The sequence below is a fragment of the Astatotilapia calliptera genome, chromosome 5 (assembly GCF_900246225.1).
Source record: "Astatotilapia calliptera chromosome 5, fAstCal1.2, whole genome shotgun sequence".
Taxonomy (NCBI): domain Eukaryota; kingdom Metazoa; phylum Chordata; class Actinopteri; order Cichliformes; family Cichlidae; genus Astatotilapia; species Astatotilapia calliptera.
In genome coordinates, this window is record NC_039306.1 from 10,673,380 (window position 1) to 10,701,277 (window position 27,898).

General features: G+C 38.3%; 1 protein-coding gene across 1 annotated transcript; it reads left to right on the forward strand.

Moving 5' to 3' along the window:
• Window positions 1-13,741: 13,741 nt before the first annotated feature.
• On the forward strand, window positions 13,742-27,876 carry LOC113022119 (protein SSUH2 homolog). The gene is made up of 13 exons (XM_026167188.1): window positions 13,742-13,869; window positions 15,478-15,558; window positions 18,840-18,920; window positions 18,996-19,071; window positions 19,155-19,284; window positions 19,867-19,927; window positions 20,374-20,495; window positions 20,824-20,886; window positions 20,974-21,050; window positions 22,938-23,030; window positions 24,610-24,715; window positions 25,064-25,171; window positions 25,852-27,876. Exons 1-13 carry the CDS (start codon window positions 13,851-13,853, stop codon window positions 25,990-25,992), a joined length of 1,158 nt encoding a protein of 385 aa, XP_026022973.1. The 5' UTR covers window positions 13,742-13,850; the 3' UTR covers window positions 25,993-27,876.
• The last annotated feature ends 22 nt before the right edge of the window (window positions 27,877-27,898 follow it).

Here is a 27,898-nt window from a genome sequence, read left to right on the forward strand (position 1 = left end):
GCTAATTGCCCAGACTGTCCAGTTTGTTGTTGTTGTTGTTTTTCGTCTTTTTTTTAACTGTACTCATAAAAAATGAATTTTACAGTAAAAAGTGAACAAGAGAAATTTTTCTGTTTTTCACAAAGTTACAGAGGTTTTATTATTCAAATAGCTAAGCATTTTGCGGTTTGACATAATTTGTAAAAGTTGAAATTTCCTTGAAATTGAATTGCAAAATCTTTTGTCAGAGGTCATTTTTGGAGGCGGAAAAACAAAAAACAGTGGCCAACATCACTGTACACAACAGTAGAGTGGTAATAAGCAAGCAAATAATGCACGAAATAGAGATCTCTTATGGAAAACTGGTCTCAAAGCAAACAGAGAGCTATGCAGGAAGTGCACTTTTTATCATGGTCAAATTCAGGTAATTCATTACAATGTTTTTCAAACGTGAAGTGTAGTTGTGGTCTTCTTTTGCTGTTGGTTCGCACTTTGTGTTTACATCTTTTTGTAGAATCTGTTTGGACTTTAATTGTTTGCTGTTTTAGCTGTTCAGCGGTTGTTGAAATGGTTTTGTGAGCTTTTAGCTGATATTCTGACATTTCTGTCAATACCACACATGTCTATATTTAGATAACAGATCCAGCAGTATATCGTGTTAAACCAGATGTTCTCCCTCTCGCCTCAGAGAGGTACAGAGATTGGGGTTCAACAGGTTAATTGTTTATTGCTTAATTACTTTGAATAGTATGAATAACCATTAGGAAGTTTTTTATAAGTAGGAAAAGCTGAAAACTTATGAAAATACAGTTAAAAGTCCAAAATGTTGTGCTTGTTTGTGGTGAGCAGCAGATCAAGCAAATTAAGAATTAAAAATGGCTTCAAGCGCACATTCAGGCCTGTGAGACTCATTTAAACACTCAGACACTGAGCCATGGCTCTGTGCTACATGCACACATTTCTGCATCTCTGCTACTCAAAGCAGGGCTGAAGATTCGGTTCCCAGATACCGACAGGTCATTAATAACTGACATGTGAAATTATCATGCAGGATGGATATAAGTCTATCGTACAGGGCCATATGTTTGACACCTCTGAACTTCACCGTCTCAGCGACATATATTCAACTCCTTTAATCAGGTTTTACTGTAAGATTTACTAAAAGATTTAAGCTTAAAAAATAAAACTTAAAAATTAGGTTGCTACACATTGTCATATTTCTAAATATTGGCCATTCAAAGGAAGGTTTTAGTTATATTTTTTAACTGTGACTCATGCAAAGCTACTCTTGTGGTGTTCCAGAATAAAAGGATGGCACTAGAGTAGGTCATTTTATCACACCAAAGGCAATTTTCATTGAATCAGTTCAAGTCAATTCAGTTTTATTTATACAGCACCAAATCACAACAACTGTCACCTCTGGTTGTTTTATACCATAAGGTAAAGACCCTATGACTGAGCACTTTGCAATAGTAGGAAGGAAAAACTCCCTATTAACAGGAAAAGTCCCTATAACCGTCTCAGGGAGGGGGGGTTCTCTGCAGCAAACAGCTGGAGGGTGAAGGGAAAGAAAAACAAGAGAAAGAAGAGGTGAGGAGAGGGGAAAAGAAGTTATCAGTGCATCACATGAAGTCCTGAAGCATAGACATACTACACTGTTATTCAAATTTTCCTTTGGCTAAAATCCTGCAAAATAAAAGTAGTGTTCAAAAAACATTATTACAAAAAGAAAAAACTGTCTTTGGCAGCATAACTAAAGGATGGGTTCAGGGTCACCTAATCGGTAACTATGAGCTTTATCAAAAAGTAAAGCTTTGAGTCGATCTTAAAATTAGAGAGGGTGTCTGTTTCCTGACAGCTGGTTCCACAGACGAGGGGCGTGAAAGCTGAAAGTTCTGCGTCCTTCCTTCTTTAATAAACTCTAGAAACCAGAAGAAAGCCTGTAGTCTGACAGCACCGAAAATATGGTACTATGAGGTATGTGAGATATGGTGAGGACTAATTATTCATAACTTTTTATCATGCCGCACATCACGAATGTGTAGCACTTTGCTATTTAGCACTAAACACAAGTTTGAGTTTTTACTGCTTATCCTGGTGTAAAATGCTATTGAGTCACTGCTGAGGTATTTCTCTCAAAGCTAAAGATCACAGACTGTTGGCGATGCTCAAAGAAAAGTAAGAATAATGAACCAGTCACTAAAAAATTCACAGAATTGAAGCCGACATGCTGTGAAATAACATCAAGCAGCTTTCCATCAACAGCAGTTTATCTGGAACCCACATCGACAGGGCGGTCGTCCCAGTTTTTCCTGATCAAATATCCTATCTGTTTATTGATCAAGCATTCCAGTGACATACATTTACACAAATACACACACTCACTCGCACACTGCAGCTGTACAGGGACAGTAGATGGAGGAGGGCTGTTGAACATTGATTTGATGAGGGTAATGGAAAGAATGCATGACTCTGCTCAACCCGGATGACACATACACACACTCATGCTCCCAGGCGCACACACACCACACACACACACACACACCACACACACAATGAGGTGTAAACATCCTCTCAGTGGAGGAGGACCAGACTGAACTGTGAGTTCAACTCCCTCCCGAATCTGTTATGAATAGAAACTTTAAAGTGACTTATTATGCTTATATCTAGCGCCATCAGTTTTTATTCCTAAATTCTTCCAGAGTAGTAGAGAAACACGTGGCTATATGACGAATATTCCCACTCATTTACATTGTACAGAACCAACAATAGACAAAAACTGTCCAAAACTTAAGCACTTTGAGTATCCTGAAGCTTAAGATTTTCACTCAGAGAATACGTGTGCATGTACTTTTTTCAGCTGCTCCCTTTAGTGGTCACTACCAGAGATGGGCAGCGTTACTGTAATCCGATTACTTTTTTCAAGTAACGAGTAAAGTAAGGGATTACTATTGCAAAAACGGTAATTAGATTACCGTTACTTTCCCGTAGGAACGCTGCGTTACTGCGTTACTAAAACCGTGATTTTTTTGCGAGAATGTCTCATGACAGTGACGTAAGCGAGAGCGACATTCGTGACAACAGCTGTGTGCAGATCAACAATGGATAATATAATGAGTGGAGGAGAGAGTTTGAGCATGCAGCGTTTGAAGCGTGGAAGTACTGAGCTTACTTTGAGTTAGATTCCATAAAAAGTGACAAAAACATTAGCGTCCGTTGTGCTTGGGAAGAAAACTTCGAAAAAAGCCCCCCTAAACAAGCTTCGAGTGCGCTACCACGTAATGGGAAATTCACAGAGAAACTCACGGATTCTTCCACTGACCGCTGTGGCACACCTGCACCAGGGTAAACCTCCGCCTACCCTACTCCTGCTTTACAGGTGAAAACAGAGCAACAGGACCGCTAGTCTTTGATTTTATTTATTTTCTGCTGTGTTTTACTTGCATCTATTTGAAAGACTGAGTGTAAACACAAAAAAAATATTTTATTTTATGTGCTGGAATGTGCAGAAAATAGGTTTAAATGTTAAACTAATTTCTTCAAGTCAGAGAATGTTGCATATAATTAAATTTTTGCTTGATACATAAAGTTAACCTCTTAAGCCGCAAGCCTAACTGATCTCCTGCCTTTTGCCCCGTATCAGGGGGCGTTGGGGCTTAAGAGGTTAAAAGATTAAAACTAATAAAACAAGTTTTAAAATTCAAATTCAAATTTTATTTGTCACACACACAACCATACACAGTATGACATGAGGTGAAATGCTTGTAGCTGTGCAATCCAATGCCCGACCATTAGATGACAGTGGTTTTACAGTATTTACAAAATTTACAGATTTAACTTAGAAATTTACAGTAAATTATAGGAAGTGTGCATGAAGAAAAACCAGAGTGCGTGTGGTGATGTGATGTGTGTGGGAGAGTCCAGTCCTACACCTGGTTCAGGGCCCGAATAGCCTGGGGGAAGAAGCTCCATTGTCTCTGTTTTGGCCTTAAGGAAGCAGAAGCGCTTCCCAGACCTCAACAGTGAGAAGAGTCCATTGTTGGGATGGGAGAGGTCCATCATAATCTTCCTAGCTTTGGTCTTGCACCGCTTGGTGTAGATGGAAAAAAAGAGACGTTTCCATTTGATTACATTTTGTATGATGGATTATGCAGAAAAAGTAGAATTGGGCTAAAAGATCTATTGCTTTATCACCTATTCAGGTTGTGAATTATGTTTTTAAAAAGTAACTAAGTAACTAAGTAATTAATTACTTTTGAAAATAAGTAATCAGTAAAGTAACGGGATTACTTTTGGTGGGATGTAATCAGTAATTGTGTGGATGCCTTAATAGGCATCCACACTATTGAGTTCCTGTTTCTCTTTATTCTTTATTATTCCGGGTGTTTCCGTACACTTTTTGCCGTGGATCTACTTCCACAATTTTTGTGCTATTTTCACCGTTCAAACTCTAAACTGTTCTGCTCTTTCTGCTAATGCCGGCTATGACTTTTGGTGTTTATTACTATTATACTTTTTAAAATATTACACTTTTTTCCTTTAATTTGTCCCATTGAAATGAATGGGAAACTTCCACAATTCTGCTAAAACTTTCTTGTCTTTGAAACTTAACTACTGCCTCATACTTTCACCTAGAAACTTCATTCAAACTTTAAAATGTTCTCAAATGATTTGGCTATTCCTGTATGATTCAGCTTTTTCAGATCTTCTACCGTTTTAATCTTATCCCTCTTTGAGTTTTCAGTTGCAAAATTGTGATTTTTCAGAAAATACATGCGTTGCTATGGTTGCTATGCAATTAACTCAGAGGGGACAGTGAAACTGTTTGAATTTTCTCTTCATGTCCAAACAACTTCTTGCTACTCGCTCAATTTCCACTCAAGCCCCACACATTATACATCAAAACGTAGGTATTTTTGCTGGCTTTCAGAAAATGTCACTATCATTGTTGTGGGACTTATAGATTTTTTGCAAATCTCCTCAGAGTAACACAAAGTCAGAAAACTCTCCATATAAACTCAATGGAGAGTTTGTTCAAAATCACCGCTGGATTTCTCTAATGAGAGGCATTTTCAAATTGTCATATCTCCTTAACGAAGCGAAGTTAAGACATGAGGCTTGTCCCCGTATATGTTCAGACACTCCTGACGCTCACAATTCAAGAATTTCTTTCTCACCTATTACCGTTCTGAAATGAGTTGGACTTGTTTGAGGGTAGGAAATTTGTCCCTCGCTCAGATTTCATCAGATTTCAATCTCTGGAAATGAACCACTTTTTTCTCTCGTCATATCTTTTTGATGGATTTCCACAGAGCCCTGAAAATTTCCATGACTGTTCACCAAAGCCTGCTGTTTCTTACGGTGAAAGAATGATTTTGATGCTCCATATAGATTTTGAGTTACCAAAGGTTGTTTGAGCGCAAGTCAAGGCAGTTTTTGCTTCGCCTCTACTCAGTTACAGTGTATTACAAGTCATATATCTTTAATAATTTATGTTTTATCTCTGAATTATGAAGACCTGAAGATTCCCCCATCTCTTCTGAATAAAACGATGCCTCAATGACCGTTCTAGCCTCTACGGTTAGGAAATTATGGCCATTTGTTCGAGGGGAATCCTGAATGTCAGAAATACACTGAAGAAAACTCACACCTCTCTCTGTCTCTGTGTGTGTAAGGGCTGACTACAGCAGGTGCAGCTAATTTAACTGACCTTCATATACCAAGCCCAGACTCTCCACAGCTCCTGTTCCCTTTACTCTCTGTGTATGTGTGTCTGTGTATCAATATTTCTCCTATGTTTAGGTATTACTCCTCAATCATAGTATTTCTGCTAAAGCAAAGTACTTCTACTACATCTTAGTACTTCTGCTAAATCATAGTATTTCTGCTAATTCATAGTATTTTTGCAAAATCATGGTATTTGTGCAAAATCATGGTTTTGGGGCCAAATATTTCTGTTATTTTATAATATATGTGCTGAATATATTATATGTGCAAAATCATAGTATTTATCCCAAATTATAGTATTTATGCCAAATTACAGTATTTCTGCTAAAACGCAGAAATAGTACCTTTTAGCAGGAATTTCTACCAAAAGATAGTACTTCTGCTAAATCAGAGTATTTCTGCTAAACCAGAGTATTCCTGCCAAATCATAGTATTTGTACTGAAACATGGTACTTCTGCCCAATCATAGTATTTGTACTAAATCATAGTACTTGTGCCAAATCATAGTATTTATACCCAATCAAAGTATTTCTGCTAAATCATAGCATTTGTGCCAAATCATGGTATTTGTGCAAAAACATAGTATGTCTGCAAAACCATAGTATATCTCTTATGTTATAGTATTACTACTAAGGCATAGTATTTCTGCCAAATCATAGTATGTGTGCCAAATCGCAGTATTTATACCAAATCACAGTATTTGTGGTAAAACATAGTATTTCTGCCATATTGTGGTATTTGTGCAAGAACATTGAACTGTTATGTTATAGTATTACTACTAAGTCATAGTATTTCTGCCAAATCATAGTATTTGTGCCAAAGCATCGTATTTGTATAGAGTCATAGTATTTCTTCTAAGTCATAGTATTTCAATCAAATCTCAGTAGTTGTTGTTAAAACGCAGTATTATTGCCAAATCATAGTATTTGTACCCAATCTTAGTATTTCTGCTAAATCATAGCATTTGTTCCAAATCATGGTATTTGTGAAAAAACATAGTATGTCTGCAAAACCATAGTATATCTCTTATGTTATAGAATTACTACTAAGGCATAGTATTTCTGCCAAATCATAGTATTTGTACTAAATCATAGTACTTGTGCGAAATCATAGTACAGCAAAATCTCCAGTGTTAAATTAACACTGGAGAGTGTCTATATGGGTCCACACCTCTGAGTGTTAAATACAACACTGTTGAGTGTTAAATTAACACTTTTCACAGTGTTATATGTTTAAAAGTAACCTAGTCAGTTTTGAAGATTAACAATGACTAACACTGAGCAGTGCTGATTTTCTAACACTGGAAAATAACTCAAAATGTTAGAAATATTCCAGTGTTAGAAAATCAGCACTGCTCAGTGTTAGCCATTGTTAATCTTCAAAACTGACTAGGTTACTTTTAAACATATAACACTGTGAAAAGTGTTAATTTAACACTCAACAGTGTTGTATTTAACACTCAGAGGTGTGGACCCATATAGACACTCTCCAGTGTTAATTTAACACTAGAGATTTTGCTGTGTATTTGTTGCACATCATAGTATTGGAACCAAAACACAGTATTTGTCCCAAAGCATCGTATTTGTATGGAGTAATAGTATTTCTTCAAAATCATAGTATTTCAATCAAATCTCAGTAGTTGTGTTAAAATGCAGTATTATTGCCAAATCATAGTATTTGTACCCAATCATAGTATTTTGGCCAAATTGTGGTATTTGTGCCCAATTAATAATTCTGTTATGTTATAGTATTACTACTAAGTCGTAGAATATCTGTTATGTTATAGTGTATCTGCGGAATATAGTATGTGTGCCAAATCGTAGTATTTATACCAAATCACAGTATTTATGCTAAAACATAGTATTTCTGCCATATTGTGGTATTTGTGCAAGAACATTGAACTGTTATGTTATAGTATTACTACTAAGTCATAGTATTTCTGCCAAATCATAGTATTTGTGTGAATTTGTATACTGTAATATCACTGTAGTATGTAGTGGCTAAGTAGGGGGTGTTTACAGTGTAAATAGGTCATCTCTTGTGTTGGAGTGCCCTCTTGTGGCGCCTTTTGGGTAGTGCCTTAGTAAACGTGAACCCTGTAAGAAGTGGTATCAGACTGATTTGTAGTGGAGGAATTTGTTGCCAGTTTTCTTAATCATAGAAACCACACCATATCACCTCTCCACATCCTCCTACTGTATGCCATGCCTCCCTGTACCATCCATCTGACCGCCAATAAACTCCACCTGTGGTAATCTAATCCCTGGATGTCAGCCTCTCCTTCTGACCGAGGATAGTTACTATTGCAGCACCACCCAGCATTAAACTGACGTACACCATTCTGTACAATAGTATTTGTGCTAAAAAGTAGTATTTCTGCCAAATCATAGTATTACTGCTATTTCATACTATTTAAGCGAAATTACAGTGTTTCTGCAAAAACATGTTTGAGGGGTGGAAATCTGTCCTCCTCTCATTTTTCAAACTCCGAAAATTAAGCCATTTCTTCTCTCGTCATATCTCCGCGACAGAGATACAAAGAGCTATGTAAATCGCAGTCAAAGTACACCAAAGTCCGCTGATTCACCCAGTGCAAGAATTATGCTTCTATCCCACCTAGTTTTTGAGTACAAATTTATACACTATCACAGACCGGTAATTCATATTGATAATTTATTACAATTCTGCAAAGTTTTATGATTTTAGCAGCTTTTCTAATATGGACCTCAGATTCTTGTTAACAGTCTATGGCAGAAATACATACAAGTACACAGCCTGATGAAGCAGACAGAAGCAGTACCTCTGATTGGTTCAGCATTTTCACCTCTTTTCAGCACAAATCTCAGCCTCTTCTGCTGTTTTCATTAGAATTGTAAGCTTTTCCACCTTTCTTCAGTTACGTGAGAACCAGTTTGGCTCAATGAGTAGCTGAAAAATAGCAGCCTCTTCTGCTGTTTTAGCAGGATTTCAGAGTTCAGCTTTTTCACTTGTTTTAAGCAAAAATTTCAGTTTCTTTACCTCATTTCACAACAAAGTTCTTCCTCTTCACCTCTTTTCTGCTAATTTGAGCTTCTGCTCCACAGTGCACATTGTCCCTCTCATCATATCTTTGCTTGTGACCAGAACTCATTTGGCTCAGAGGGTAGGGCATCTGCCGTGAGACCCGGTGGCAGAGGTTTGAATCCTACCTGTGACAGTTGCTACACATGTTCCCTGCTTGCATGCGCTCTGCTTTCTTGTGTGTCACTGCTCTCCAGTGTGTCATTACACATACAGCCATCTTCAGCAAGCACTTCTGCTTCTACACCTCTTTTCAGCTCATCTTTTTGCTTCTTTGCCTCTTTTCAGCAGAAATTCTTCTGATTCACCTCTTTTCTGCCAAATGTTTAGCTTTTTCACCTCTTATCAGCACAATTCTAAGCAGCTTCTGCTAATTTCACCACAATTGTCACTCTCTCCACCTGTTCTTTGTGTGAATGAGTTTGGTGCAGTGAGGTGAATCGCCGCCTTTAGACCAGAAGGGCCAGGTTCAAATCCTGCTCAGGGCAATGATTTTTGTTTTGTTTTTTCAACTTTTTCAGCTTTTTTCAGCAGACATCTTCAGCGTTAAGGCATCCACACAGCATTTTCGCAGGAAATGCAAATTTTTCTAGTTAGATACTGATTTCTTTTTTCAAGTAACTTGACCAACACTGGTCACTACAGTGGATCATCTGCCTCCATCTTACCTATTCCCAGCATCCTCGCCTGTCACACCAACATTCCCCATGTCCTCCTTCACTACATCTATGGCGCTTGTCTGTGGTCTTTCTCTTTTCCTCCTGCCTGGCAGCTCCATATTTACCATTCTTTCCCCAATATATCCACTATCCCTCCTCTGCACATGTCCAAACCATCTCAGCCTTCCCTCTTGAACATTGTCTCCAAAATCCTCAACCTGAGCTGACCCCTCGCCTCTGATGTACTTATTTCTAATCTTATCCATCCTGGTCACCCCCAAAGAAAATCTTAGCATCCTCATGTTTGATTTGGCAAAGATTTTATGACGGATGCCATTCCTGATGTAACCTTCCTTATTTATCTAGTCTTGGGACCGGCACTTAAAGTAAACTGTCTTGCGTCCCTCCCTGTAGCTAGCTTATTACTTGTACTTGCACTGATGTCATTATTTAAAGCTTTGGTCATGTTTAAGATAAGTGTCTACTGGTAGACACTTATCTTTGTACTTACACTTGTAACAGGAGAAATCCCAAGCATGCATAATAGGTCCACCACCAGCAAAAACAGATGACGCCCACATAAGGAGTCAGCCAGAGTGACAGAGGCTGAAACAGTGCAGCGAACCAGCACACCACATATTATGCCTCAAGTGTCTTAATATTGCTTTTGCACTTATCATCTAGGTGGGTTACATCTACTTGTTTTGGTTTAGGAAAAGATCACATCTAAACCCTACATACCGACATGTTGCTAAAAGGCATCTAATGTGTTAACATGTGGCTAAGGCATCCCGCCTTTAAAGTCTCTGATGAGCTATGATGAGTAAAATAGTCTCTGCTCGGCCCTTTGTTCTTTTACCTGTAAAATCATGAAACACTGTACATGGCTAATTGCTGAGCAACAGGCAAACCTGAATGTCACAGACTGAGAGAAACCCTCTGTGGGTATATCTGCACCTTAACACGCTGCCACTGACCTCAGGCTTATTCTTAATACCATTTCAAACATTTCAGACCCTTTGAGGTGCGTTTGATTTGCCGACATGGAGTACAGAAGAGAGAAAATCAAGCACTCGCCTGTGTTTATTTCAACTGAACAGTTTCCACTCTGTATGTGTCCATGTCTCTGGTTCAGTGTGCAGACATCAGTCCTGTAACTCTGCCTCTTTATTCACTGTGACACGATGAAGATCTACAGGAATGTAAACTGACTGCAGTTTAGCTTCATGATACTGTGGCTCCACCTGGAGGCTGAATGTTGTTTTCTTTAAAGATGTACTCAGCCATTTTTTGAGTTGTTGGTTTTTGGGGTTTTTTTGTTGTTTTTGGGGGGGATAAAAAAAAGTTTTGTAATTACTTCTAGCAAACTGATGACATACATGTAACCCAGTTCCTGGAACCTGCCATATGGCCCCGCCCCTACATCTTTTTTGTTTTTGTTTTTTACCTGTCCATCAGTTGTAGCAAGCAGAATCATGGTCTGAATGCTTTGTTGAGCCAAACTTATTTACTTTCCCAAGAGGAGCACCATAGTGTTTTTAATTGTTTTTGTTTAATTAATTATTTAATTTCTATTATTGGTGTTATTATCTGTGTGGATATTATGCTGGAGCAGACAAGGAATAAAGGCCAGATTGGCAAAAGATAGAAGACAACAGGGGAAAGGGGGGATGGAAAAAAGGACAGAAAAGAAGGGGATGGGGGATGAAACAAAAGACCCACAAGGAACCGGATGCCGACGGACCCCAAGTAAGCTGAAGATCTGAGGCCACATGTCCTAATGACAAACGTGTCCACCCCAGGGAAGCCAAGGGAAAGGGAGGTCCCAGACGTCTTGATGCATGCTCAATCATCCAGGTAAGGAAATGCCATCTTGATGCAGTGTTTTCAGTGGGAGAAACATTTCATAACTCATCCAAGTGACTTCTTTAGTCTAATCTGACTGCAGGTTTCCCAACCTTATAAACAATACATTGCACAGTGACTGAAACTAGCACTACTGAATGAACAATGGGCTGGAAGGTCAGTTCCTTGATGATTAATCAATCACTAATCAATCCGTCCCAGATGGAGCTCCCACAGCAAAAGGCATGAGTGCCAGGGGACTACAGGCAGCGGGCAACTGACCCTGCGGCAAGCCGAGGATAGGGCCCCGAGAACCCCCCAACACAGCAGGTTATGACTTTATGTCAGCTAATGTTAGACTCGAGTGTCCTAAAAATAACTCTTTCCTTCTGATAAATAAATAGTTTGACCACATTCTCATACAGTATGAGAGTTTATTAAGTTAGTGTCAAGTTCAACCGCGTTAGATCCACTTGAAAGACATTTTCAGTAATGCTGGCTAACAGCAGCTAACAGTGGAAAAAAGTGGGGCTTACCAACAGAACATTTAAGGATATCCTCAACAACATGTGAAGTAGAACAGTGTATTTGACTGGCATTAGACTCCTTTTAAAACGTTTTAGAGCCTCCTCTAGAGTAAATAGATGAGACTCACCTGGCATATTAAGGTAAACAGCTAACTGACAACCTTGCAGACCTAAACAAAAAAAAAATATGATAGGACAGATCTGAGGAACCCCAGTTTTTGCGGTGACTTGGGGGTAAAAACGCATACTGCAAAATATGGCTATTGAGTCCATTTTTTTGTTTGTTTGTTTATTTGTTTGTTCTTGTTTTCTTGTTTTTTGCTGACTAAAGCACATTTTTCCTACAAGAGCCATTATAGCTAGGCGGTAAGAAAACAGAAATCAGTGGACTGCAGTTTGTAATCTTGTGACCTCTAGTGGTAAGAATTTACACACTTTAAACTGAAAAAGGTTTAAAGGGAAAATATATATACATATCATCATAAAATGATAATGACTGTGTCTGACCTCTTTAAATACACGAGTTTGTAAAAGCAATACACAAACAAAGAAGTCAGATTTACTTTATGTTTTTCATTCTCCCACAATATGTTTATTCATATATGGCCTCTCAGTTTTGCTTTTCTGCATTTGGCGCAAATGCAAAAGAAAAACATTTTGAAGATGTCCCCTAATAATTGTAGTATTTATTCCTCTCATCCTGTTTAACATTTAATTTCTATCTTTGTTTATCTATTTTTTCTGTCTTTTCCTTAACTACCACCGCCTTTGCCACTGATGTAGGCCTATAGGTTGTAACTTGCCCTGTATCATACAGACACACCGAACACGTTGCGCTTTTGCGCAATTTGGTCCTGATGTTCCCAAGCCAGGAAAGAAAAAGACGGAGATTCTGAGTTCATCAGATTCTTAGAGAAGGCATTTTATGTTTTGATCCAGGAGCTGAAACTGTACGATGGCCGCTTTTGAACGTATTTCAAGATGTCAGTGCAGTTTAAGCTCTTGTTAGCAGAGTGGGGACCACACACCTGAGAAGGCCTATTTTGCTGTGTGCCTGAGGTAAAATAGTTGTTGTTGTTTTTAAACTATTTTTACTATTAAAATTATTTTACTATTTCCGTTTCATTGTATATTCAGTACATGCACGCGATTTGAGCTATGCTGGTTGCCAAATGCAGTGTTCTGATTGGTCAGATCTGTTAATTCAGATTCGAAACATCGGGAAAATCGAGCTTGGTCGGTGTGAACAGCTGCATGAAGAATAGATGAGTCCGAAAAATACTTACAAATATTACGAAATATATATTTCGTGCGAAATATAAAATACGCATGAAATATTCGCACAGCTTTTATGTGTGAAAGTTCCTTAAACATGTAGAAAAGTCCAACATGGGGGGAGGGGGGAGAGGCTACGAGGGCGGATTATGAGAAATGACTTTTCAGGAATGTCGGCGCCTCCTACTAACCTGAGAACAATTTTACTTGAATAGAAAAGCTGTGCCAACACGCCTGGAGAAGAAAAAAACAGCTTCTGACACGTTACTTGTTGGTATGTTTGCAATACGATAGAGGCAGGGCTTCATTTCCTTTCTGTCACAGAGGAGACAGAAGAAAATAGAGCCGCTATTTTTCTCTCTGACCCAATATCAAATTTTCAGGTAGACTAAGAATAGTTTTAATTCTGTCTTTATATTTATTCTTTACCCTCAGACCTTTACCCACCACCAATCTGCTGGTGAGGGAATAGAAATGACAACAGTCGTTTAAACATTAGTTTATTGATATTGATATTTGACGTAGGGGCTGATACAAAGAGGTCCTAATTACATGTATTTCGAAGGTTGCGCGGCGGAGTTAAATCAACGGATCCTGTGTGGTTACCATAAAACCGAGCTGGTCTACTGAGTGGTTGATCTGCAGCAGAATGAACAGCGCAGGTAAGAAGTGAAATAGCAAGACAGCAGTCACCCTGCACAGACACCGAGTCCAAGCAGGACACACGAAGGATGCAGGGATGAGCTTCTGGTAGTCGGCGCGACTACCAGCAGCAAATATGTTCCAGCAAATGCAAGGTGCATTTTTAAGGTTTCTTTGAAGTTGTTGTTTTTGTTTTTTTTTTAATTCTGAGACTAGATAAATACAAAAAATTAAATATTCACTGAAATTAAATAACCTGCTGCCTAAACTTCTGTTAAATGGCGACCTGATATCAGTTAACCTGTTAATTGCATCATTTGGTTTTTATTTTCTCTCTGGGATTTATTTGTGCTTGAACAGCTTTACTTATAAACAGAGGTTGTTGTATTTTGTTGAGGAAACAATTCCAATGTGAATATTTTTTTAGTTTTAGGATTTTCCTTTGACCTAAGTCCTGAAAGAAATGATGACTCTGTTTTTCATAGATGGATATACCTGTTTTTTCTAAAATAAACTTCTTCTTTTTTTATTTTTAAATGGGTGCTGGTAAAAGAAAGCCAAAATGATTTTTCTTCTTATGTTAATTGTCAGCATTACCACCTCATTCAATTTTAATATAGCTATCGATATGGATGGATAATTGATATGGGTTAGTTTATGCATTTTATTGGGTTGTAATTCTCTTACACTGTAACATTCATCTTTTGGATGGCGGCACAAAGATTGAAAGAATGTGAGAGACAGGGAGAAAGCTGTATGAAGATGGGAGAGAAAAAGAAACAAACATCTACAAATCTCTACCAAAATCAACATCAAAGTCATAATGCTAAAGTAGCTTCTATTTTGCCCGCATACATATCTGCATTCAAGCACCTGAGCAAGGACTAAGCAACTCCACCTACTGTCCATTGTAGATAAAAGCAATCCATGACCTATGGCTCTGAAGTGTTCTTGTTACAACATGTAGAAGGGGAAATAGGAGCCCTTTCAGTTGTATTCAGCTCTATTGAAATTAGGCTGAAAGACTTTTAAACAAACAAACAAACAAACAAACCAGAATGACTCAGAAGAATAATATCTTAAAGAATACTAAGAACTGTAGAAGGGAAGTTAGACTGATTGTTGACAAGGGAAGAGGTGGAGGAAAGTGAAGCTCAGACTAGGACTTGGGACTCCAGGAATGTCCCACCGTGAGGAACCCCCAGGGCAAACCCAGGACTTGCTAGAGAAATTATATCTCTTGGCTAACTTGTGAGTGTCTCTGTGTCCTCCTGGATGAGCTGATTTGAGGGAAGCCTGGGTTTCTCTGCTCAGGCTGCTGCTTCAGTGACCAAAACGGCAGAAAATAGATGCATGAAAGGATGGATAAGCTAAGACAGATTCTTGAAGATTCGGCAGTCCATCAAAGTAACAAATGCGACTGATGCCTTTGATAAGGGAAAAAGGAATAATTCCCTCTGGAAGGGGAGACCTCTCTTAAACAGAGTGCACCAAGGCCACAGAGACCAGCCCTGAGTACATGACCATACGGTACATTTCCCTTCCCACAACTGCTGAGGCCCAGCTTACACAATACTTATTATCCATAATAAACTTCAATGTTGATGTCATCCTCTGAGTGTTCACCTTACCCTAAGCAAAAACATCCCCCCCGCCCCACCAAAAAAAAGGATAATTAATTAATGCATTAAAAAAACTTAGATGAATTTGAGTTCTCTCTGTGTTAGTTTGAATGGTTTGTTTCTTATTTCTTTTAATTCCAGCTGCATATACCCCTCTCATGCCCACCTCAGCCAACACTTTCAGCAATGCCCCATTCTATGAAGGCAATGTGTCAGCAGGAGGTAAGAAAAGCCCAATTCCTCACATTAATGTTGTTGCATTGACCTAACCTGCTTTTTTTATAGCTTGTTTCATAACTTGAAGATCTTTATCATTGCTGGATGACAGTTCCTGCCCCCTCCGCCTATATGAAGCCTGTAGTTTTATGCAGATGTTTGCCTTTTTAACGAGTAGTTTCGACCAGCGGTCCCCAACCTTTTTCGCGCCACGGACCGGTTCACGCCCGACAATATTTTCACGGACCGGCCTTTAAGGTGTCGCGGATAAATACAACAAAATAAAACTAGTACCGGTACCAAAAAAAGAAGATTTATTCATAACACAAGTAAAAAGACCTAGGAAAACCGAGTTAACGATAAAAACGATAACAAAATAACCCTAAAAACCGATAAAAATCCCGAAAAGCATACATTTCACACCTGAGCCTCAACTCTCGCGGCCCGGTACCAAACGACTCACGGACCGGTGCCGGTCCGAGGCCCGGGGGTTGGGGACTGCTGGTTTAGACTACGTATGTAATAGTGGTATGTGAAAGAGAAAAGAGAGTTGAGAAGTAATCAGTGCTTAAGCTAATCTTAAAACTAGAGAGTGTGTCTGTCGCTCAAAACTCTGCCTCCCATTCTACTTATAGAAACTTTAAAAACTGTGAATCTCTGGGGGAGGGGGGGGGGTTGTGTTTTTGTCATTTTGTATGATGATTTATGTAGAAGTCCACTTTGTTAGTCTAGTTGTCCTGTTTTGAGTTTCTTATATTCCCTGTTTAGTTCCTTGATTATTTAGTATTTTCCCCTTGTGGCCTCTGTGTCTCTCTTTGTGTGTCTGTGTTTATATAGGCTGTGTGAGTTCTTGTGTCTTATTTCCTCGTCATGTTTTATTCTGTTTTCCCCTGGCTGCCATGTTTCCCCATTCAGTCACGTTTCTGTGTCTGTCTGCGTCTCTGTGAATGTTCTCATTACTTCCGGTTTTACTTTCTCTTATCTGTGTGTGCCATGTTTTGTTTCACTTCTCTAACTCTGAAGGTACCTTATCTCATGTTTTATGTTTAGCTTTGCATCCTCTGTCTCGTTGTGTGTAATTAGCCCCAGCTGCGTGTGTGTGCGTTTCCTGTTCTCTCGTCATTACCTGTTAATTGAAGCACTTTGTTTTCTTCTGTCCAGCGTTGCAATCTCCCTCATCCATGGCTGTGTATTTCCCTGTGTGTCTCTTTGTACGATTAGGTTCCAGTATTCCAGTTTAGGTTATTTTCTTTGTGTCACCTACACGCCAGCAAATAAGGCTGTGTTTTTTGAGTTTACTTGAGACGTGAGTGTGCGTTTGGGTCCTTTCCTGCCTGCACACAGCTGACTTATGACAGAATCAGAAATAAACCTGCGGGGTTGCAGTGGAGAACATGTTACACTTCTGTTCTGATATGTAAATTTATTAACTGTATTTTGCCTTAATTGTGATTTCATGGTGACTTATTTATTTATTACATTTATTTGACTTAAACATGACAGTTAATACAACAACAAAAAGGGGGGGGGGGGTCAAATTTTAATATCAAAAGTAAAATGAGATGCATTACAATATTCTGTCACCATTTTTGGGTGTGAGGTTAACATGCTGGTTTTAATCTTACTGGAATAGCTAACGCTAGCGTGGGCAGAACCCTCTTTCATTCGCACCACAAATTTCTCTGCAGGATCAGGCTTGTTCAGCTGCACACATAATGTAACTTTGTATGAACTGAAGTTTATCTAAAAAAAATTGTCATGTTCCACCTTGTCACTGTTTAACCAGTTTGATGAATGAGTCTTCTGAAGGAAGATAATGTGAAATATGATACCTTTCCTTTTAATTCATGCAAGGGCGTAGATTTGGCATGGACGGAAGGGACATGTCCCCACCAATATCCAGCGATTATTGAATTGTCCCCACCAATAATTTGATCTCTTTGAGTAAAGAAAAACAAAACCGATAGAAATAAAAAAAAAAAAAAAAGCGATCTGTCAACCTCTCATTCACCCAGCGGTGCAGAAAGAGTTAAATTACGTTCTCTACTGGAGTCCTATATCATGTGACAAATATAGCCAATGTGATTGGCTGTGCCTTTCAGGGAGCTCTGTTTAGTTTTAGCAGCGGCAATCCTGCGCTGCGAGGACCTGCAAGGAGGAGAGGAGGATGGCAGCAAAAAGAACCTGGATATAAGAAAGTATTTTTCCAAAGAAACCTGTAAGTGACTTAAAGTCAAGTTCACTCATAAAACCTGTCCATCATAATAACGTTACAGGCTATGCAAGGTAATACATGCCAACCCTCCCGTTTTTTCTCGGACAATCCCGAATTTCAGTGCCCCTCTTATTACTCTTTCTGGGTTGCAAAATAAACTTTTAACAAATTTTCAGGCGAGAATGTAGCCGTGCAAACTTCAAATATTTGAACCGGGGAGAACAGCAAACTCCCAGCTCACTGACTTGATAGGGGCAATACCACGGCGCCTAAGCGGCTCAAACACTAAAAAGTTTGATTATACTTTACGAGAACGGAAGACAACAGGGCAACTTGCAATACTTGAAAAGTAGATATTTCATTTAAGGGAGGAAACACTACGAATATGCAAAAGCATTTGAACAAAGTCTGTAAGTTGTAAAAAGCTTTCAAAAAACGCATATAGATTTTGTTTATTAAGCAGTTTCTCTTGTATACAAACATGAAGGAAAAAAAATCCCCTTTGAGGTTAAAATTATGCTAGCTTACTCAAAATTACTCAAAAGCATTGGAACTAAATTTTAGGAACATTGGCAAGTTTTGAGTCTTTTAGAAGGGGAAAGTGTCATGTAAATGTAATCTTAATTTTCTGAGCCATTATTCTGATGTCATGTCAGTAGGAACTGATATTCCCATAGATGGATATAATCATTTTTCTAAAATTAATAATTCCAAATAAAAATAAATAGAAAGGGAAAAATCTGTGTGAAGATGGCAAAAAATTAAGATGTGGCCAAAGTCAACACTGTACTTATAATGTCGAGGTATTTTCTGTTTTGCCTGCATTCAGTGATGCGTGAAATTGTGTTACACCGTTATCAAATGTCACCTTTTTTTGTTTTGTTTTAGACCAAGCTTAATTAAAGCTGGCTTTTCTGTTTTCGACTTTTTTAGTTCTGCATGTTTGCTGAACGAGGTTCGTGGTATAGGGCCCAAACCTCCTAAGCTGTTCGGTTAGAACTTTAGTTTGAATGAAAATTTTTAAGTTCATCCAAAATATTGGTTTCAATGGTTTGTTTCTTGTTTATTCCAGCTATGTACCCACCTGTCATGGCACCCCAACCCAACATGTTTGGCAATGTCCCAGGCTATGAAGGCACTGTGCCAGGAGGAGGTAAGAAAAGCCCGGTTCACATAATTCCTCACATTAATGCTGTTGCTGGTACTTGAAAATTTGTCATTGATACAGGAGGTTTCCTGCCTCCTCCCATGCCCATGCAGCCAGTAGCTCCACCCCAACCCGCCCCTGAAAATCCTGAATGGAGGTACGACATATTATCTGTGTCTTTCAGCTGCTCAACAATCAGTAGAATATTCTGGTTTAACACAGAGTTTGTGTGTTTTGTAGCATCCCCTCTCTGTCTGAAAATGCAGCTCGCGAGGCTTTAAAGGAATTTGTGTCGTCTCATTGCTGCTACGGTGACGCACCAGTCACTCAGGGAGTCATCACCTCCATGGAGCCATTCAACACATTTAGGGTGATTAAATGTTCCCTTTTTATAATGCTGTCAGCATCAGTGATGCTGAGGACTGAGTTACCTGCTTTTACTATCTCTGCAACAGACTGGTTTGAACTGTTTGCACTCATAGTTTTCTAAACATTTGACCAAAGGACATAATTGAATGATAATGAACTGTTAAGAATAAACCTGTGTAAGGATTTTTTTGCTCAAAAACTTGAGGGCTTTTAGTAAGTGTCCAGACCTGCTTAAGTAGTAGTTTGCCAGAACTTTTCATCACATCCTCAAGATTCTTGCAAGAAGCTCAAAGAATATGGAATACCCGTTCCAAGTACTGGTTTTACCACAAAATTTGTTATGCAGTAATATGATGCCCAGTTATATGGCAACAACCCGGAAATACATTGTATGGTATAATGTGCGATACTGATTGGGTTTAACAAATTTTGTGTAGGATTTAATGGGAGAGACATTTCTTGCACATGATGCATAGAAACGTATGTTTCACTTTCACTCTGATGTGAAATATAGAGAAATTAGCACAGTAATGTTATCAGCAAATCCAGTTTCTCTCAGTAAAGTCTGTTTTTTGTTCCTTAGTACCGTCTGGAGACATTCACTGAGTCCAGGTCAACTGACTGGGCCCACAAACCACATGAAGGTAAACGCACATTTTCATTTTGTTAAATCAAAACCTGATGTGGAGCCATTAAAATGGTCATTTTCATTTGTTTCCTTGAGCCACCATGTTCTGTTATTATAGAGCAAGGCTGGATGCTTTTTAATCTGATGGTAGAGTTTTGTTGTTTCCTGTTACCAAACCACATTTTTCACTTTGTTCTTGACCACACTCAAAGTTTATGGCCTTGTGAGGGATTAAAAACAATAGTGTGATACTCAGAGCCTATTATGAATCAAACTCCAGAACAACTGATTAATCAATAGTGTTTTACCTGAAAGAGTTAAACCTGGAAACACTTGCTTTGGTTTTCATAATAATGAAATGCCTTTTTTATTAATCCTTGCGTAAACCTACTGACAATGCAGTAACTTACTATACTAGTAGTTTATTGACTGCCATTTTCTGTGATCTCGTGTATTTAAAAGGTGAGCCTGCTGACTTTTACGCCCAGCCCGCTCCACGACCATGGGAGGTCCAGGCCACACCCCCCAAACTTTTCAGTGACCACACAGAGAAGATCCGGGTGCCCTACACGTCCTCCGTCAAGGTGGCTGAATAACAAAAGCTATCTGTCAAAGTGCTGGGTTACCTGCAGTTTAGTTCTGAGCTTTAAGCTTGAAGACATATATACTTAAAGAATGGGATACTTGAAATCTGTGAAGATTTGAGTTCCTGAATGAGCTGGTTTCTAACATAGCACGAGGTGTCAGTGCTATAGCCACATGTAGTTTTCACTTTAGCTGGAGCTCTAATTAGAAGTTAAACCATGAACACAAACTGTGTGTGAGGAATCTAAGGAGAACTCCCCATCAGTGTGATTCTGAAAAGTTTTTACCTTTTACTCATTTTTATCTTTTTTGTGTGTTTGTGTTTAGCAATGCCACACGTGCAATGCAGCAGGTACTGAGCAATGCAAGGAGTGCAGTGGAAGTGGAAAAGTAAGGAAACTCTCAATAGTAAATAATAAGACATGAAAAGTCTGATCAAGGTACAATTAAAACATTTGCTTATTTGTGTCGTTGTAGAAAACTTGCCCGATGTGTAATGGTGCGGCAAAGTCCGATCCAGCCTGCACTCACTGTAATGGCACAGGCAAAGACAGGTACTGAATGGTCACACAAACTGAAAATAAAACAGAAAAAATACCAGTTTCAAAGCTTACATTTTGTATTATCTCCATCTACCTTTTTCTTTTTAAACATGCAAACTAATAACGATACGCCGAATTAAACAATTACAATTGAAATGATTCAGTGTTAATAAATTGGGATCAGACCTCCTTTTTTTTTTTTTTTTTTAATGTTGGCAAGCAAGTACAAGAATTGTTTTCTGAAATTCATAAATTTTAGATTCTGATTATTTTGAATTTGTGTTTTCAAATAATTTATTCACTATTAACATTTTAAAGTCAAAAACACAGCTTAATATATTGCAATTTGATTAGATCATATTTGCATGAAAATGTTGGGGTTATGAGCCTGTAGAAAATAATGTCAGTAGGGATTGTTGGCCCCTATAGGTGAATTTCTATTAATAAAACTGTTTGGACACCCCTGTACTATACTATGGAGCCTCTACCTCACGTTTTCCCCTTCAGATACAGGTGATCCAATCAAACGCAACAATACACAGTTTAAACCCCACTTCCGCTTAGAACTATTTGGTGAGCTGTGCGAAGTAGATATCTACTTATCAGACTCAGAAAACAGGCAGCTGGGATGATGATGGACTTTTTCTCTATACAGGGAATGAGGTGACTCTTTTACATGTACTGAGCAGAGCATGAGACTTTCAGAGTTTGAGGGTTTATAAACTTGTGAAAAAAAGGCTTCATAACGTGTTTGTCAGCATATGGACTGCAAGTTCTAACATGAATAATGAATTGAATTACAGTCAGTTAAGGGCTAAGCTTTTCACTCAGGCATTCGTATGGTCCTCTCTGTTGATCAATCACAATAGCTATTTATTTAGTAACTTTAGTTTTTATTCTGAAGCTGTGGTGCTGAATGGCTTAATGAAAATTGGAATGGATTCAGACAACGCCCTTCTCAGACACACACGCACACACAGAGTCATGTCATCAGTACTGTCATGGGACAGTGTCAGTTTATTTCAGGTGGTTTGAGACACCTCTGGGAGGCTTGCAATGCCCTGCAGCATGTTTTTCCTGGGCTACTTGTGTGTCTGTCATTTTCTCAGAACCTACCAAAGTCATAACTTTTAGCCTATTTTTTTTCCTTAGCAGTTTTTCTCTTTCTTTTCAAGAGTCCACCGAATGAATCACTTTTTCTTCTTTTTCTGCATGTCCATTCATTTTCTGCTTAAATCTCTGCTCATGTTCTCAATGATGCTTTATTTTACTCAAATTAAAAGCAAAAGTAGAAGTGTTACAAAAGCAAGAAAAGCCTCATTAAACAATTGTTTTATATATGAATGTTTTATAAAATAAAGGGTTTAACAATTTAAAGAGTGAAATAAAATGCTGTTGTTGCTATTTGTTGCTCTTCTATCTGACGCTACGGACTCAACTGATCATCTGTCTGCTCCCATCTGCCATCTAGTTATCCCACAATAACTGGGATAACTTTTTGTAAAGAAATGATCATCTGGCCCAATAAATATGAGCAAAGGAAGAAATCAGTCAAAAAATGTTCAGCAGGATGTGAAATCATAAGTTACTTTTATTTATTTAACAAACTTTTAAAAATACATTTGATAATTAAAGTCTTTTATGAGTGTAGCCTGGTTGAAGATGAGCAGCAATATTGACAAAATAAGCATACACATATCGACAAAATAAACAAATATCAGATTTTTTTAAAGTTAAAATAAAATCTAGAGAATCGATAATGGTCAAGACTGAGTCAAACATATTTAAATGATTTTATTCACTTCAATGTGGACTTTAGTAACAAAGAAAAAATTGGGAAAAGATTTGTATGTCTATAAGTAACCAAAAATAATGAGTCATGTGTCTGTGTGTGTTTAGGTGTACAAAGTGTAATGGTAGTGGGAAAAAGCAATGTGAAACCTGTAAAGGAAAACGTCAACTGCTGACCTACATTGAGCTCAAAGTGGAATGGTGAGTACAACAGCAGTTTCAACATTCCTATATTTCCTATGATTCCTGTATGAAGATTGGGTTCTTCAAGTGTGTTTTAGGTGTCATTTGTAAAATTCAAATGGTCCTGGAGGAGGTTGCAGAAGTATATAAAGACACTTACATTTGAACTCAATTTAACTCCTTTAAACGGTTTAAATTTGTTTCTAAAGCCCTTGAAGCCAATTTTATGCTACATGTCCTGGATACTTGCAGAGTTAATTAAGGATACTTAAGGTTCTGTTTGAGGTCTGTTTGTTTTGACAGATATTCGTGAATTATGTAGAGGAAAATGGTACATGGAGATGTTTTAAAAGGCTTTGAAAAGTCAATGCAAATTAGTTGGTTCTTTTTTTTCCTACCTTAAATATTTTTTGAGGTACTTCCACTGAAATTTTAGAAAACATTAAATATCTTCCACAGACTACTGATGGGGTCCAGTCCTTAAGGATAATACACGAGCCCTGCCCACGGTTTTAGTTGTACTTGAGGAATAACCAGTTTATGAAAACAAAGATTTTATCTTTCAGTGATAGAGTTGCTTAAAGGCTTAAGAGGCCCATATATTTCTGCAGATATCTGACATACAGTATAAACAAATTTTAAAAATCAAATAAGGAAACAAGAGAAGAAATTACACATGGTCATTGTTTCGTTTTACTATCAGTAAAAGTATGTAGCATGTAAAAATATAGCATTAAATTTGAAAGCCATATTTGAATGATAATAAAAAAATTTCTTGATCAGTGGGCACCCCAATATTATTAACAACAGAGATTTATCTGATGTAATTTATCCTGAAATTGAGAAAATTCAGGTTTCGTGAACATTCAAAGCACTGTTGCAAATCCATTATATTCAGTCACTAATAATAATAATGTATACTTTATTGATCCCCGTGGGGAAATTACTTGTTTTTCTCTGCATTTGACCCATTCACTCAGTGAAGCAGTGGGCAGCCACTAAGCAGGCGCACAGGGAGCAGTGTGTAGGGACGGTACCTTGCTCAGGGGTACCTCAGAGTAGCCGTTCAGCGGATTCAAACCCCCGATGTGGTGGCTTACACTGCGTCACAGCAGGAAGATCCTGAGTTCATCTCCATAATCTGGTCAGGGCCTTTCTGTGTGGAGTGGAGTGTTCTCTGTGGGTACTCAGGCCTCCTTTCACAGTCCAAAGACATGCAGTTACTGGTCGTGATTCTAAATTGCCCTTAGGTGTGAACGGTTGTCTGTCTCTCTGTGTTAGAACTGCAACAGACTAGCCGCCTGTCCAAGATGTACCCCACCTCTTCCCCTTGCACTCATGCAACCCTGCTAAGGATAAGCGGAAGAGAATAAATGTTTTTTTGAGTGATGCTTTGGTGCCCTCTAGTCAATAAAGATGAAAATTACATGCTGCGAGTTTAAACTGAAAACAGTAGAAACTTGATTGGTTAAAACTTGAAATGATTGATTCATGTAATATTGTATTCATCAGGATGTAGAGTGTGTGTGTTAAATCTGTATTTTATATTTGATGGATACAGCATGAATATAGTTCATATCTGTGTGTTTGTGTTTAGGAAAAACCATGTGGAAGATCATCTGGTGGAGCAGAGCTGTGGTCTGAAGAGTGATAACCTGCGCTCAGTAAAAGGGAAAGAGCTGTTCAAGAGCAGCCAGAACCTGGTAAACACACACACACACACACACACACACACACACACACACACACACACACACACACACACACACAATGTAGCTTCACTTTGAATCCTAATAAGATTTTTTTTTTTTAAATACCAAAATTTCATACAAAAAACTACATCTCAGTAATTTCACACAGTAGTTTGGAATGTTATATTCTATGTTCGAAATGTTGAAATAATCTCCATAAATTAAACATAAAGCCACTGCAGGAACTCACCTCAGACAGGTGTAGTTGAGATAAATGTAAAGGAAAGGTTGGGGAGAAGGAAAACACATTGCTGGGGTTAGCGGTGTGAATATTGTGAATTAAACTCTTGCTTCTCTCAGGTCTACCCACTGCTTGGCTTTCCAAACCCAGCAGTCTCTCAGGCCTCTGAGCGTCTGATCAAAGAACATCAAACTAACTATGGCAAAACCTCCAGGATTCTGCAGCAGGTAGGCCGACACACAGCTCAAAAGAAAAATTATCCAGATCTTCTCCAGTAGTGGAGGGAAAGAAAACAGCTATCCTTGTTCCATCAGCAGCTAATTCTAGTTGAAATATAATTGATTCGAGCTGAAATTCCATTATTTGTAGTTGAAGCAGCAAGGAAAACGTGCAAAGTTTACTTTAGAGTTTTGAGTCTATAGGCTATAGTGTAGTCACCCCCAGTGGCCAGCCTGTGCTGGTGTGCCTGTGTTACTCTGCAATTTATTGCTTTGCTCTGCAAATTATTTAACTTAACTGATTCCTCAGTTAGTCAATAGAAAAATCAATAGACTGTTCAATTACTAAAGTTATCAACTGCTACAGAAGCTCGAGGGATAAGGTGACCTATAAAGATAACTAAAGCCATCTTGAATGATTTGATGGTGGTTGAAGAGTTAGCTGTTATATAAACACTCAAAAGGGGAATTAATTGTTGGAATTTTTGTTAAAGAAAAGGACATAAAGGTTTGAAGCTGGTCGATTGAAGATTAATACAAATCTGAAATGTGGCTAAGAAAAGTGCTCATTTCTTTTACTCCTGCTTTCAGTCAATGCTAAGCTAAAGTATTCTGACTCAAGCTGACCCGCTCTGATGCTGTTGAAAGTTTTCCTTTAATACGAATCCCTCCATCTCTCTCTCTTTCAGAGGCAGACAGTCGAGCTGATCCCCATCACTCAGGTGAACTACAAGTGGAAAGACAAGAGCTACGTCTACTACGTGTACGGCAACGAGCGCAAAGTCAGTGCTGATGACTACCCAGAGACCTGCTGCTGCGTCATCCTGTAGACTCACAAATACACACAGCTCAAAGCAATTAAACATGTACTCATCAGTCTTCCTTTTTCCATATATAATGATGATTCATTTATTAGGGTAAGAAAAGCAAACCATACCTGTGTTAAAAAGTAATAGAATGTAATGTTCTGTTCAGCATTTTATTAAAATTAAAAAATTAAAATAAAAACTCTATACTGACAGTTAAAGTTGGTGCTGGTAATGTCACATTGTGAGCAATTTACTGTAATTGATGGAAACGTGAATTCTGCTCTCTACCATAAAATTCAGAAGCAGAATGTCCAGCCATCACTTTGGGTTGTGAAGCTCAAGCACACTTGGCTTATGCAGCAGGACAATGTCTGAAATACAATAGAGTCTACCTCTGAATGGTAAAAAAAATAAAAAAATAAAAGAACAAAAAGTGAAGGTTTTAAAGTGACCTAAGAAAAGTTTGGACTTATATCAGATTGTGATTTTTGCCATTCATGCTCAAAAACTCTTGAGCGTGGCTGAATTTAAACAATGCTACAAATAAGAGCGGGCTATTATTCCTCTACAGCGATATGAAAGAGTCATGGCCAGTTATCACAAATGTCTGACTGCAGCTTTTTCTGCCAAGGGTTGCACAAGCTCTTATTAAGTTTAGGTTTAGCGGCAACTGCTTTTTACCCCTTAAGCATAGAAGGCTGATGGGGTATCGTTGTCACCCCACCGGCCAGGCATGTGGTCGGGTGGTGTGGACACCAAAGTTTGTGAATGCAATAACTCAAGAACGAGGCACTGTAATATCTTAAAAATTGCAATTCTTCATTAATCCCTGAGGACGTTATATAAACACCTGCACCACCAGGAATTGAACCCAGGACACAAGAGTTGTATTGTATTATGCCACTACACAAGCAAAATAAGCTCGGCCTGACACCATACCGTGCATCTACTAGGAAACTGAGGGTTAGCACTGGCGGCTGCCAGTATTTTTCACGTAGTATCAGGTAGGTTTGGTTAATGTTTTTCCCTTGATGAATGAAATCATCAATTAAAAAGTGTATTTTGTATTTTCTCTGGTTTGTGTAGAATTAAAAGGTTTTTGATTTGAAACATTAAAGTATGACACATATGTTAAGAAGTAAGATATCAGGAAGGGGGTGAATACTTTTTCACAATAATGTAAGTGGTCAAGCTAAAGGAATAATTGTGATATTTCACATCTTATAATGCTTCATTTAGAGCTACTGTAGCCATACAACCCAGTCTCATAGGAAAACATAACAGACTGTGGGGATTATATCATTTTATATCATGTTTATTCTCTTATATCCTTTTTATTAAGCTTTGAGTAGCATTTGATTACAACATTTATTCAATATATATTACACATATAGTTTCAAGCATGTTATTACATATATTGTAAGAATGTGCTTATGAAAGAGTTGGCCTTCTGTCTGGTAAGAGGTTACAAGCTTTATCTGGTGAGGTGAGACAGAGTGCAGTGAGGTCGAGACAGTTCGCCTGCATACACAGACAGTATATAGATTCATTTCTAGGTTAGAGTTAAGACATATTTGGCTTGTAACTGCATTTCGTGCCTGCATAAGTAACAGTTTTTGTAGAATGTGTTTCTGATGTTCCAGAGATAAGCGAGAATAAGAAGATCAAGATCACCTGGCGTGGAGACGGAGAAAATGTCTTTTTGAGTGTGTGTCAAAGGTTGTCAGCAGAAGAGCTGTGGTTACTGTAACTTATGCATGTTATGTATCTGCTTTGACGCATGAGGGGGCGTTATACCCTGACATATAAAAACATTTTAAGTATGCTGTTTTGGGGGATTTATGCTGAGGATTGTGATGGTGTATTTCCTTCACACGTGTTTAATAAAATCATTGTTTTGACGCACTTGGACCAGCAGTCGTTTGTC